Here is a 14,283-nt window from a genome sequence, read left to right as displayed (position 1 = left end):
CCATCACAGAAATCACCTTACAGAATACAAAGTGTTAAGTACAGAGAAACTGGGTTTTGGCAGAAGTTTAGGCTGTGATAATGTCAATATCTGTGGCAAATAATTGAAGTGAAAGATGCAACAGTTCTGAGAATCAAAACTCATATTCAGAGCATCTGTTGGCTTGGGCTTTCTTTGGCAGTCTTTTCTTCCACCATTTCCAAGTTTCCTTCAAAAGCAGGTGAGAAGCTAACACAGTGGTGACTGCAGTGAGCCTAGAAGGTTCTCAGGCAGGAGCCTGGACTTGTCAAGTGCGCAAAACAAAGCTGATGTCACTTTGTGTCTGGTTGTCCTCAAGATGATCTAGAAGGATGATGCGGATGCACTAATGCAGTGTGATGAATAATAAGAAACTAACGTGAAGTAGGAAAATTACTGTGGTTCTTGTTTTGAGAATTATCCCTAACATGGAAAGCACTTGCACTGAAGGTGCCCAAAGGGTGTTGGTCAGAGCAGAGGATCAGCATGGAGCTCTGTTGCAAGTTGGGAGAAGGTCATCTTGGCATCAGGAGGTTTAAGAAATATTGATCCGTGAGTGAAAAGTCCATGCCTAAGCCTGGACAGTGCTGCTTGCTTCAGCAAGAAAGTGGCTGCTGCCCGATTCAAGGTACCTTCCCTCTGCTCTGGGAGCCTTTCTCTGAGGGCTGGTGCTCTTTAATCCCTGGAGGAGGATCTCTGCGTAGGTGAGGTACCAGCTGGCTGGTTTTCAGAAGTGGAACACATACATGTTTTGTAGTCAAACTCTCCCTTCTCAGGCTTAAGTAACAAAAACAGTTGTAGACATGCTTCAAGTCTTCCAGCATGCTGGGGTAAGGGTTTGAAAACTCCACAGTTCCTGTGCATGTGTCCTGCCCTGAGCAAGCAGCAACATTTGATGAGGCCATTATTCACTGTCATGGCTGACGCTTGTGGGTAGTGGTGGCCCTGGGAGGTGATGAAGATCTGAGCTCATCCCGCAGCCTCTTTCATGATTGCCCCGACACCCAGTGTGGGGCAGGGAAGCCATCTGCTCCCTCCCTCTCAGCTCCCAGCACTTATGGCATGCTTCCCTGGAGCTCTTCCCATAAAACCCACCCTGTGCCGGCAGTTCAGACAAGAGACGTGTCTTGAAAACACACCATTCTTGCATCAGTGGTGCAGTTGGCACAAAGTGCACAGATGTAGGCTGATCACAGTGGAGTTTTATTTTGTCTTTCATTGGCCAGCTGTGGGAAGGGAGCCTGGACTGACTGCCGGCCCGTGATGGTGCCGAAGCAAGGCCAGGGGAGGCCGCAGCCATTTGCTCGGCCTCCTCTGGGAGGGCAGCCCCACAACAAGTTAATGGCTGCTGCCCCACGTGCACCTGGCCGGGGTTGGCCAGGCCAGGCCCAGGTAGCCCCCCAACTGCCACTGTGATGTCAGCGGGTTCCAGGGGTGCTCCAAATGTTCCCCAACTGCACTCCTACAGCCTTCTCCACTGCCCCAGGGATGGGCCCCTGGCCTCTCCCGCTCCGTGCCTGCTGTTAGTGGTACCCTTGTCCTGAAAGAGGAGCTGTTGGCAAGCTGCCCCGGAGAAACACTCGCCAGCGGCCATAGCTGGGCAAAGCCTTGGCACAATTCTCCCCAAAACGCCACGCCTCTGCCTCTGCAGGATGGAGGAAAAAATATTTGGTAAGAGATCAGGCTTTCAGCATGAGCAGTTTGTTGTTGCTGAGGTGTCGTGATAAATAAAGATGAGAAAGCTGTGTAAGTAAACTGCCAGTCCCTAGCCAGGCTCTGGCTTAGGTGCAGCCCCTGCTTGCCACCTGCGCTCGGCATAGTGAGGAGATCAGATCTCGCCTCCTGCTCCCCGGAGAGGCGGTTGCCACTGGAGAGAGTGGTGCGAGGGACAGGTCTCCATGAAACCAGCCTTGCCCCTTGGCAGCTGTGCAGTGGCTGTGTGTGCTTGCAGTCCCTGCGGGCCCGGGAGCAGGGCAGCTCGGCCCAGCGGCTGCAAGCGGGGCCGCGAGGTGTTGGGGCCGTGGCTGCCCATTTCTGAGGGTGAATGTGCCTTTCCTCTCCTGGGCCAGACCCTGCTGCCTTTTTCCCCAGAACCAGTTATTCCTGATGTGGTCTGTGTTTCTGATACCTCAGAAATACTCGGTTTAGAGTAGCCTTATTCTTGGAAAAAATACACCAGCTGCCCGGGGATGAGAAATGTACTAAACCCTGTAGTTTAGTTACCTTGGTAACATCTGTAAGGAACTACCAGCACAAAATCACTATTTTTTTCTTGATCTCTTCTTTGACAATACATATTTATGTTTACTTAGCAAAAGTGTCATTTATAGCCATTGTAGCCATTCTCCTGAACATTATCTTGACAGACAATAGTTCCTGTTTCTAACAAGTGAGGCTAAATGACCGTAAAAGCAGGTATTTGACTTTATAGTACAAACTGAGATTTACCATCAAGTAACTAAGCATTTGCTAAGCAAAGCCAAAATTGTGCATTATTGTTTCAAAGTGTTATAATGCTTGATTACATTTATTCAGTATAGGAATTTTTTCAGTGGTTGTGTTTTAGAACAAGTATAAAAGATCTGTTTATTTTTTTTCTTTTGCACTGTAACATTCTCATGCACTTGTGAGTTTTAATTGTTAACCATTACTAGTGCAGGAGAGAAAAAAAAAGAAATAAAAGCATTATTGCTTAGGCTTAAAAACCAAAACTTAGCAGCCTTTCTTTGTACTTGGTTATTCCTGGACCTGGCTCCGAGCACAGCTCTCTTCCTCCTCCATCATTCCCATTTAGCCATCTGTGTCCTGATAGTGGCTCCTCTGCACTGTGCAACCTGGGACACTTGGATGCCAGCACACAGAAGTTCGCTAGGGATCAGACTTGTGTTCTGGAGGGTAGGCCGTGCCCCCATCTTTTAGGTGGCTCTTTGCATCCTCTGGTTACTTACTTGTTTCTCTCTTTGCTCCCAACAGCAGGGAATTTTCTGAGCCCTTCAAAGGGAGGAGCATCTCTCACTCAGTGACCGCTTCAGTAATTGATTTAATTAATTTGAAACTAACTGTCTCTTTTTAAACTGATAATCAAGAAGCCAATTACCTGTTAACAGTCCTAAATACAAATCAGTGGTAACCAAAGTGTTTCTCTCTTAAATAAAGAAATCTGTATTTAAAGAAATGTAAAGAAATTGAAAGAAGTCTTTTAAATGAGTTGCAAATATGGCTATTTTCTTTTAAAAATTTAAGACTTTATATTAGAATGCCATTTTCTAGTTCAGAATAATAAAATTTGCATATTTTTTTCTGAAACTCCTTTTAGAATTTTAACCTTTTAATGTGTTCTGCCCTGTAAGACATAAGTCTCAGGGCATGACAGAAAGTTTACCAAGTATGAATCCTGCTCACCTTATTAATTTGTGTAGCTGAAATCCTCAAGTAGCCCCAGGTTAAATCAGAACATTTCTGTTGCTCTGTTGCAAGTTGGGCAGGTATACACGTTTAAAAGTCTTATTCTAAGAATGTTATGTCTGTTTTTATATATACATTTGTATTTGTAACAGGTAATGTAAAAGTGGTACATACCAAAACATAGCTTTTTTAAAAAAATTGCAGCCATTAATTATAAAGTAGTTTATAAAACAAAAAAAAATGTGCCTTAAATAAAAGCATTTAAATTATGATTTTCTTATATATTTTCATGAAACTAGATTTTTTTTACAGGTTTACAAAACAAAGCAATAAAAAAAAATATGTTCAGAATGTGTGCCCAGCCTTTGTGACATAAAAGTGTTGGATGAGTACAGCAAGCAAGCAAGCAAGCCACTGGTGTATGATGGCTTGTCTATGGCTCTCTAAGTACTTAGTTGAATTAGATCATTACCCATTTGTACAATATTTTCTTCACTTTTTAAATTCTCATCTGAGGGTGGTAAATAGTTGTTTTTTACTATATTGATGATGGAGAGTCAACAATTTGATTAATCATGTAGTTTCAAGCATGAGCATTTCTGAGCACATCCTTTAAAGAATGTATCCTAATGTTTTGGGTTTTTTTTAATGCCAAGTGTATATAAATGTGTTTGTTTCTTGTCCATGGAAGTTGTTTAGAATGGCCTGAAGGCACGTGGTATTTTAAGGTACTAATATGTTAAGGTCCACCTCGTCCTGTATCTCCAGTTTCAATCTGTACACATTTCTGGCTGCTAACCCCTTCGTTTTGTTTCCAGCTTCACTGTCTGCGATAAGCGTAGGCTTGTAGAACCCTGGGCAGGTGGTTGCACAATTAGAAAAACTATGTAAGTTACCACAAAAGAAATGCTTTAGAGAACAAGAAGTAAGCAAATTGAGGGCCAAATTCTGCTGCCATTGAATCAATTGAAGGATTAATTGTTTTACTACATAGACTGTTGGCCAAAAGATTGTTTACAAGTAAAGAAGGGCTGAGTAATAGCATAGGTGGCAAATTCCAGTGCTAACAAACACAGGATACACAAACCGATAAGAATATGAATCATACACGTCAGCTGTAAAATCTTAGGGGTAACAACAGCTCATCCAGAGTTTTCAGATGTAACTTTCAAGTTGATAATTTAGTCCTTTATTGAACAGTATTTTTAAATATATTATGACATGCAATGAATAAGCAAAGTGAATGAGCACCTGAGCAAAATGAAGAGAGGATTTTTGTTCCTGGAGTCACCTTTTCCAGTATAATCTCTACTACCAGCAGTGAATACATCAGATGTATTTACGTTGTGTCTGTGCAGGAGGATGTTTGTGGATATGACATATGCTGCTCTATACCCTTAAAACCTGAGAACTAGACTATCTCTCAGTGCCAGGTGCATTTTTGTTGATTTCAAAAATATGCAATACTACAGCATGGTGCATGGTGTAAGAATCTAAACAGATTCATGGACATAAGAACAGACAGATGGATTAAGGCAGACTTTGTCACTTTGTCCCTAAAAATCCTGTGTGATACTTATCTTTTGTGTACACAGTGACACTAAGGTTTCAGCCCAGATCATTGCCCTTAACTTAGTAATATTTTATGGATTTACATAAAGTTTTTGCTTGAAAACGTGGAGGAATATGTGTGTACATTTTGCAGAAATGTACTGGTGCTAGTAATATAAACCATTTTCATTCTTTTTTAAAAAACATTGTGAAGGTATGAATTATGTTTGAACTGGACAGAGATGATGATGTGGCATATGACTGAAAATATATATTTTTTAATAGATGATTCAGCCGCAGAGAGTTTTAATGGCAATGAGACCGTGGGACACAGTTCCAATGCTTCAGGGGGAACACACTGCAGGGAGATGGCAGAAACCAACAGTAATGGCAAAACAAATCTGGAGCAGGATGAGCAGCCTCTGAACCTGAGTGACAGTCCCCTCTCTGCTCAGCTGACTTCAGAATACAGACTAGATGATCACAGCAGTAATGGAAAGAACAAATACAAGACTCTCCTAATTTCTGATCTCAAGATGGAACGGGAGGCAAGAGAAAATGGAAGCAAGGTAAGATGCTTCCACATGCTCCAGATATGAAGTGTGTAGCTTAGAAAAGGAAAAGATTTGTGAGGCCAAACAAAAGGTTATTCCCAGCTAAGCACTTAATGCAATGTCTCTTAACGTTTGTCACATCATTACTCAAATGCTATACATAGAATTGTATGCTCTGTTACACATATATGATGCATGCATACATTAAGTGTATGTGGATGTACATGGGTGAATACGTATATATAGGCATATATTTTGTGCTGGCACACTGACAGAAACCAGTGCAGTTCTCCATCAGGCATGAATTTTATCAATCCATTTATTGAGAATTGTCTACATTACCCTTTTGAAAGATATATATTAAAATATGTGTACAATGTGATACATAGGTATAGGTATATATACTGAGATACATATATCTATGTATATTTATAGATGACCATCTCATTACATATATTATGTATCTGTAGAATGAATCTGTATGACTGTTAAATGTGTATGCCCAAGCAAATTACTACATGTGAATTATCAACATCTGAAAGGAACTGATTTGGTTCCTTCCTGATTGTTTGTGTTATGCAGGCACCTAACCTGAATTAAAACTGACAAGTTTGCTTTAAGAAGCTGTAATCCCCTGAGGGCTTTTCTCTGTAGTTTCTCTTCTGTGAATAAGAAGAGAGGGTGGTTAGATTGTAGATAAAAGCAGATCCTGTAGATGAGATAGCTAGCTTTCTAGGAAGGTATTTGTCAGAGGGCATACTGTAGGGAGGGTGAAGAAATAGCCTGTATCGTAGAATTTATCCATTGATCTTATTGGTGGCACGTTCTTGTTTTTTATCTGATAACTCCCAGCTGGATTACCACCTTTACAGCAGCAATAATAGGATGTTAGTACTGGATCAAAATACTATTAATGCTAGATTTTAGTAGCCCACTACAAAATAGCCTGACAACATAGATATATGTTGAATGGCCACTGACGACATAGATATATGTTGAATGGCCATGGTTTTTGCAGAGTTTTCAAATAAGAGTGATGTGGCAAATCACTTTTTCTAGGTATATCCAGAAATGGATTGTACATGGCTGATGTCTAGAGAACAACATTTATTTAAGCTAAAGTTTTAACTCCTGTCATCATTGCCTGTGGAGTAAAAAATGAAAACTTGGTTTTTCATTTCAGGGCGCATTGTTCCAATGAACCTTTTATAAGCCAGTCACCCAAATATTGATAGACACACAGGCTCTTTTGCCTGAGGTACGTTGCAGCTTCTGCCATTACTCTTGCAAATACACAAATAAGCTCGGTGAAGAAAGGCAGGAGACTTAATGTGGAACTCAGTTGTAGCTAAGACAAGAACATAGCTTAATGTTACATTTCCAATTTTAATGAGTTCCAACTCACATGCAGAAAAAATATATCAAAAAGTGTTAAAAATCTGTTTCTAATGAATTGAGATGACAATCAAAGCCATCTCTTTCTTTGTTATTCTACAAATTTTAAGAGGCCTGAATCATCCCCCACATCGATACATTCTTTCATCACTCACTGTCATCCTACTCACTCTATACTGCCAACAGTACGCAGATTTGTCTCCCCTTTTTTTCCCTAGTGAAACTCGTGTTGATGTTTATAGTTCATTTAAGTGTGTCATTTATTAGGTATGCAGTAAAGATTATTAAATAAGGAGTGAAGACTTCAGGAAGAACACACTCCTGGGATAAACAAAAATTTGTCAGAGATTGATAAGCTGGGTGTAGAGTAAAAGAATATTTTTGTGGCCAATTTAATATTTTACAGATTAATTCTACTCTTTAAATTTTAAAAAAGTTATAGGATATTTTTAGAAGAAACAAAATCAGCAGTGTATTACAATAGAATGGAACTGTACAGCATCTCAATGTTTCATAGACACAGTCATATAAATCATTACTATTGTTCTACATTAAGTGGTATCTTACGTGCTAAAGAGTCAGAGAACACTTTACAAGCCCTAGACCTGATCAAGGAGGTCCTCCTGCCTTCTCCTAGTGATTCAGGTTACTGGGCCCCTCCAGAAGAGTTTTCTGGCCATTACTGAGCTGATGAATTTTGAACAATGCAGAAGATCAAACTCCTAGTTGTGTGCAGTGCGCACTGGATGCACTTGTACAAGGATATCAAAAGGAGCTAGCCAGAACTCTAGTGCTCTGACAAAAAGGAAACAACATAAAGAACAAGTAAGGGTAACAGACTACTATAGTTTACTGGTAGCTACCTCTCACATATCCTTTTTAGCCAGAATACACCAAGTATGTGGGTTGTTCTTTGAAGTTGTATAGGAATTCTCCCAGCACTCTTGCAGCATCTAACCTCCAGCCATTCACAGTTATACAGTTATCAGACATAATTAGACGTGAATAATGGCGTCATTGGTAGTGATGGGTAAGAAAATGTGTTTAGCTTAACCTCTAATCATGTTTTCATTAGAAAAAATGTATGCTGTGTTCACCATATACCAAACTCTTATGTGGCTTCCTATAATGTAGTATTCTTACAGTATCTTTATGTCACAAAGAATTGAGAAAAATTATGTGAGAAGTTAGTGAAGAAAATATCTGGTTTCTAAATGAAGGGAAGTGTATTTTAATTATTGGGCTAGCATTGCAGGAAGCAATACATTATGCTTCCTTCAACTTTACAATGGCCCATTCAGCCTACAGAAGCTGTTAACTTGCTTGAAATGGCCAGGAGTCTGTGAAACCCACAAATGGCTAGAGCTGGGAAGATCTGTTGGCTGACATGTTCCCTACCTGTTCTGTCTGAGTCTCCTTTTAGATATTGCATCATCTACATTTTATTAAATTTGAAGCCACAGTTTCTCTGGTCCACTTGCATCCATTCTGACCTGTCGCTGGGTTTAACGATAATACATCAGAGCTGAATCTAGCTGCAAAAAGGCTCGAGATTACTTTTTTTTTTGGTTGAAAAGTATCAACACATTATACCTCCTCCACCAAATCACAGATTTTTTAAGGGAGTTTGTTTTTTTTTTTCTGGAAACAAGCAGTTTTGTTAAACTATGTTATAGGTATTTCCTGTACAACACTGTTTACAAGAATGATACTTCCTTCACATGTGTAGTGGTGGGCTCCACCATTTGACAATATAGTTCTGATTGAATTTTGTACATGCTGCAGAAATATGATCCTGAGAAGCAGTTAAGGTAAAAATGGTAGGTTTTCCATTATATTTTCTTTATAAATCTGACAGATAATAAGCAGATGTTTTTTGAAAATGGTTACTTCTTTGTGGAAGTCCAAGTTTTAGAATATTCATCTTGTCAATACCTATTTGAAGCAGTTATATGCTTATGCTATGTGGAAAGTTTGCTAGATAGTGGCCTCATTCTGTGAAAATGTCTTGAATGTCAAAACAGGGATACTTAACGCTTTCCTGAAATCAACCCTCTCTAATGTATGCAGAGGAAGTCATTAGTGATTTGTAAGAAATGTAGGGTTTTTTTGAGTAATAAATTAAGTTTTCTTGTATTAAAAGACTCTGATGAATAACTGGAGATTAGATAACCCTGTGAAGAAATTTTAATTCAATTTTTCAGATCACTAGGATATATTATTTAGAGAATGCTCTGTTCAGTCACTTTAGATGATGGCTTTTAAAACTGATGTTGATAACACTCTAAACAAGAATCGTGTTTCAGTGGGCACTTTACTCTTTGAATCCTTGGTTTCAGGCAGTGGGTATGTGTGGTAACCTCTTCTTTGTGTAAAAAGACCCCATGCTGAGTGCAGTGAAGGGAGTTACCAAATTGTAACATAACCTTGAAGTCTGGTCCAAAATGTTTTACCATTCATTGAAAAAATGTTATGCAAGGAAGAAATGGGTTTTCATAGTCTTAAATATATATAGGTAAGTATGTATGTATATGTGTATATAAATACTTTATATATATGCTTTTATTAAGCTGATATTAGGGAATTGATCCTTCAGTAAGACTCAGATGTTCATGGCAGTAGAACTTTCTACAACCATTCAAGGCTAAATTGAAGTCAGTGAAATTTTGTAGAGCTGCAAAAATATTTACATAAATTTGCCTTAACAGGGCTGAGTCTTTGTACTAGAAAAGACTTATAAAGTACGCATCTGTAAGTGCTCTGCAAATGCAGTTCTATGAATTCAATAGTTAAGTGCACATATAAATTATTTTAGATCATAATACACTTATGTATGAGACTGCTGGGCTTCTGTAGCAGAGATTTTTTATTTCTGATTCTTGTGTTACTGCTTTTTCCTAGACTGTATATTTTGTTTTCAAATATCGTTATATAGCTTTACCTCTTCCACATCATTTATTTCATGGAATATAGCAAGCTCACTCCTTTAAAATGATTTTGTCTCTTCTGCATTTGGATAACCAGGTTATTATGATACAGTATGGGAGAACAGGTTTTTGAACTAACTAGCCATACTGACATTGTGCCATGCATTTTACCTGGATTAATAAATAGTGCATTATATCTGATTGCAAAGGACATTCCTGATATGCAAAACTTCTCTTTGGGATTTCCCAGATAGAAACATTTTCTACTGATCATGAATGCCTAGGAGATGTGTTAAAGTGAGGTAACAAGGAGGGCACACACCATGTGTCCATTTTGTCCAGATACCTACTAATTGCAGACAGTTGGTTAATGTCTTCCTTCTTTCTAGCAGATGAAATTTCTAATAGAAAAATTGGACACCTGCAGGCCTTCTGGATGTGTGGTAGGCTAAGTTAGTATGCATTATATTTAGCTTAGTGTGTAATTGGCACACAATAAGTAATTTTTCTCCAAGTCTGAAAAAAAGCAGTTTTAAAGGAAAGAGCAGTAAATAATGATTGCTGCATACAGTGACCTTTAATTGTAATACTGCATTCTAATGTGCATGTCATTATAGTTACAGTGGTTCACAACAAGGCAGAGCTTTCATGTGGTTTCTAAAAGGAAGATCTTACTTTCTGTCACTCCTTTAATGCTGGGCTTTTGAAGTATTTCTCAAGCTTTTTTTCTTCAGCCTGATATAAAGAACAGTGTTATTGTCATGAGCCGCTGCCAGGGGCTGTTTGCTCCCAACTATTGCAACTTCAAACTGGCGATGTAGTGGATGCATTACACTACTGCAGGTTAGCCTGGCAGGCTGTCCACACTTAGTACAGGTCCCACTCTAAGAAGATATTTGAAGACTGCAACCTTGCATGGGATCTGAAAGCCAAAGCATAAGTGAGATTCTGGGTGAAGAGTCATTTGAAGTTCCTGCACACTGCTCTAGTTAAAACTTTAGTCGTCTTTGGTGGTTACTCCAGCTGTAGAATCTTGTAACATCACTTTGCTGAAGCTCATCATTACTGAAGGAAACCGGGTACAACCATCCAAGCAGCCTGACCTGAATAAACAAATACAAATACCTGTTGTAACCTGATGGTGCATCATGAACCCAGCTGGTTTCCGAAAGTGCACATGAACTTAGCCACTGATAGGCACCATCTCTGAGGAGTAAGGTAGATTTTCAATGTGTTTCTTTCTCTTTCTCCTTTTCAAAGATATGGTTGTATCTTAGTAAAATGTGAAAGGTCATTCCTAGTATCCAGTGAACATCATCACATCTGACATTGTGTCTCTGAGGCATGAGAAGTCACTGTCTAGTTCGCCTCTGCCTGTATTTTTGTCAGCAGATTTGCTTGGGGAAATGCTCAGAACATAGGGGAGCACATAGCTTTTTCCAAAGCGAGTGGAGTCCTCAGGAGTTACATTGGGCTTTTACATAGACTGGAAGTAGCTTATTGAGTCACTTAGGAAGTAGTTTATTAAATATTTTTGTAATGAAATCTGAAATAGATGTGCATCTACTTGAAGCAAGAGGTAAAATGCAGACTGTGGGAATTTGGCATGTTGAAGAACAATGTTGGAGACATTATTTATTTTTTTTATTTTCTTCTTTCTTTCTTTTTCACTTCATTAACTAAAGCATTACTCATTTCTTTTTTTCTTTCATCATAATCCATTATTTATATTCAAGTGGCATAGATAGGTTTAAGCTCAATTGGAGCATTGTCATATGGTGCTTATATTATATGGTTACGTCAGCTCTAAGTAGGAAGAAAAGCTGGAAAGGGCAGGGTAGAAGAGTCTCCTCCTCTTCTGACAATACCATTGAACTCTGCATGTTGGCTTTTCTGGTACAAAGAAAATACCCTTTTGCCCTTCTGGTTTATGCTGCCAAGTGCCTAAGTTCCAGATAATTAATGTAGATTACAAGTTAGTTAAGCCTTTCAGAAAGGCGTTTTTGACTCCAGCTCATCCTCTCCACAGAACTTTTCCTCTCTCTTGCTTGAAGTTGGATCTCACTAGCTAGGTATGGCATGAGAGGAAACTAGATTTTTTTGGTTTAATTCTTATATTTTATTTCATTTCCATTGTCAGATAGAAAGTGTTAAAGCAATACCATATTTTACTGACTGCTATTTTGTTAATGCAAATATCTTTTGTATTAGAAGTCTGCAGGTGTTTGACGACATTATTTTATGGCTTAATTGTTGAGACTAGGAAGTGGCTTAGCATGAAATTCTGTTTGCTACTGTAATGAATAACTTATGAGGAGGGAAGCAAAGTCTGGTGAAAGGTATAGGCAGGACATGTTACAACAGTTAGTAGCATACTAGAATTTCAGCAAACAACAACGTAAGAGTGGGGCAGAATGCAGAGCCAGCATGATACGCACCCTGTGGAGCAGCAAGACATAAGCATAGACTGAGCCTGCAGCTCCACAAGGGTCCACCCTGCTTCCACCGTCCCAACCACAGCAGCAAGGAAAGGATGGTGAATTCTTCCAACTGTGCCTTAATTGTTATCTTATGGATTCCATTGTTGCTGCTTTTCACTAAATCTTTGGAAATAGTTTGTACTGAGATTCAAAAGTAAAAATGCTAAAAGAAGTGAACTGAAGGTGAAATCCACCCCTGCTGCCATCATGTATAGGTGGTACCAAGCTACAACATCTTTTGGCTTGCACCTCACATCTACAATGTGTGAAGGCAGGCTCGAATGTTCTGTTGAAGTATGCATATACTCAGATTTATGCAGGGGTACCAGGCATGCCAATGTTTTCCACAGTTCCTTGGGAGATAGCTGCACTGCAATGGAAGGAGATAGATGCCTTCTCTTCTCCTATGCATGGAGAACATTAATGAAAGGAGAACAAAAAGTATACAAGGTATTTTGTGATCTCCTTTTTTTCCTACCCACTCACCTACACAAGAATGAGATAAACTGTCCTGTTTGTTCCTACTTCATACACAGGGTTTCTATAGGTTGGTCTCATTGTAAAGACTGAGTTCTTTATATTTTGCTTTACCATTTTATCAAACACCTTGATTTTACTTTCCTCTACTTTTAGAAAATGAAAAAGCTGAGAAAATCACAATTTTCTAGCTCTAAAAGTCAGTTTGTTGGTTGTTTGCAGAAAGCAGTATAGTTCTATGAAGAAAAAAAAAAAAGATCTTTCTTTTTTGCTGCCCTTTGGTAGGGGAGTTGTTATAGGCCACTAAGAGGCTATTTGGTGTAAAAAAATTCAAGTTAGTTTAGTGGTTTAATGAGCCTTTTCCTTGAAAAAGAAGTTGAATTTATAAAGCATTGTTTTTTCCAGATTTTAGTCTTCTGATTTTGGGAGTTACCATAATAAATGGCTAAAAAGAATGTTGTTATGAAGAGAGACAGCTACAGGCACATGAAAAAATCAGTGCAGTGTTTGTCAGAAAATATGAATACTCTAGTGTTCTGTAACAGTCACATTCATCAAAGTCCTTTGTCTATGATAACATCGGTTATATGTCTAATTCCTCCCACCGGAGGTACATTTAGTAGCAGGTTTTCATGTTCAGTGAAAGCTCTTGAAAATGAAATTGGTTTCCTGCAGGGCATTCATTACAATGATGTAAATCCAGAACAATTAAGCTGAAGTTGATGATGCTACTCCAGATTTACATATCTGTAATGGAGAATACAATCTGGCTCCTAATCATATCAAATCTCAGCTAATGTAAAACTGTCGTGGAAGAGAATAACTTTTAATGTGACCTTTTATAAATTTTCTCAGAAGTTTTTTTTTTTAAAGGATCAAGTGCACATTGGTCAAGTATCAGACAGTGGTGCTGTTGATTCCAGATTGCATGTGTATTACTCACAGATCCAGCTGTCTGTCCTCATTCACACTCGCCTTCGGAGTCATTGGTACCTCGTACTGAAACAGAAGCAGTTGTAGCTGGAGGGAAAGCAGGACTTTGTCCAACTTGGTTTTAGTGGCTGGACATCTGTTCAGACAACAGAGAAAGCTATCAAGTACATCTGTAATCAATGAGGTAAGGTGTATGAAATTACTACTTCCCTCCCTTATTTATAGCCAAGAACTTCTTATAACTCAACAGCCTGGGAACCCAAGTCTGTACCTTTCAGGCAAATTCCTGTTGACTTCAACCAGGATTTGTTCCTGACAGATACCTTCAAGGCTAGGCCTTGTTATAGTGAATATCTTCAATCCCTAACTCTTGCTTTTGCGTTTAGGTTTTGTCTTTTTTTTTTTTTTTTTTCTTGAAGAGGGAAATTGAATTTGTGTTGAAGTCCTACGAGGTCAAATGGATCACTGCAGCTTTTTCTTCTTGTTCTTCTGTTGTCACATATGCAGCTCCTCTACCAACTACAAAAAGACTGAGAGCAAATC

At 39.0% G+C, this 14,283-nt stretch overlaps 1 protein-coding gene across 5 annotated transcripts in view; it reads left to right on the top strand.

Moving 5' to 3' along the window:
- The window catches only part of NOL4 (nucleolar protein 4), a 195,909-nt gene that overhangs the window by 106,334 nt on the left and 75,292 nt on the right, over nt 1–14,283 (top strand). For all 5 annotated transcript variants that reach the window (XM_086740772.1, XM_086740771.1, XM_086740774.1 and 2 more), the window contains one exon: nt 5,260–5,543. In XM_086740772.1, coding sequence (XP_086596898.1) covers nt 5,260–5,543 — 284 coding nt within the window. The remainder of the gene's footprint in view (nt 1–5,259; nt 5,544–14,283) is intronic.

The sequence above is a fragment of the Chlamydotis macqueenii genome, chromosome 2 (assembly GCF_036417535.1).
Source record: "Chlamydotis macqueenii isolate bChlMac1 chromosome 2, bChlMac1.mat, whole genome shotgun sequence".
In the NCBI taxonomy this organism is placed as follows: Eukaryota; Metazoa; Chordata; class Aves; order Otidiformes; family Otididae; genus Chlamydotis; species Chlamydotis macqueenii.
This window is presented reverse-complemented; position numbering and strand designations above follow the sequence as displayed.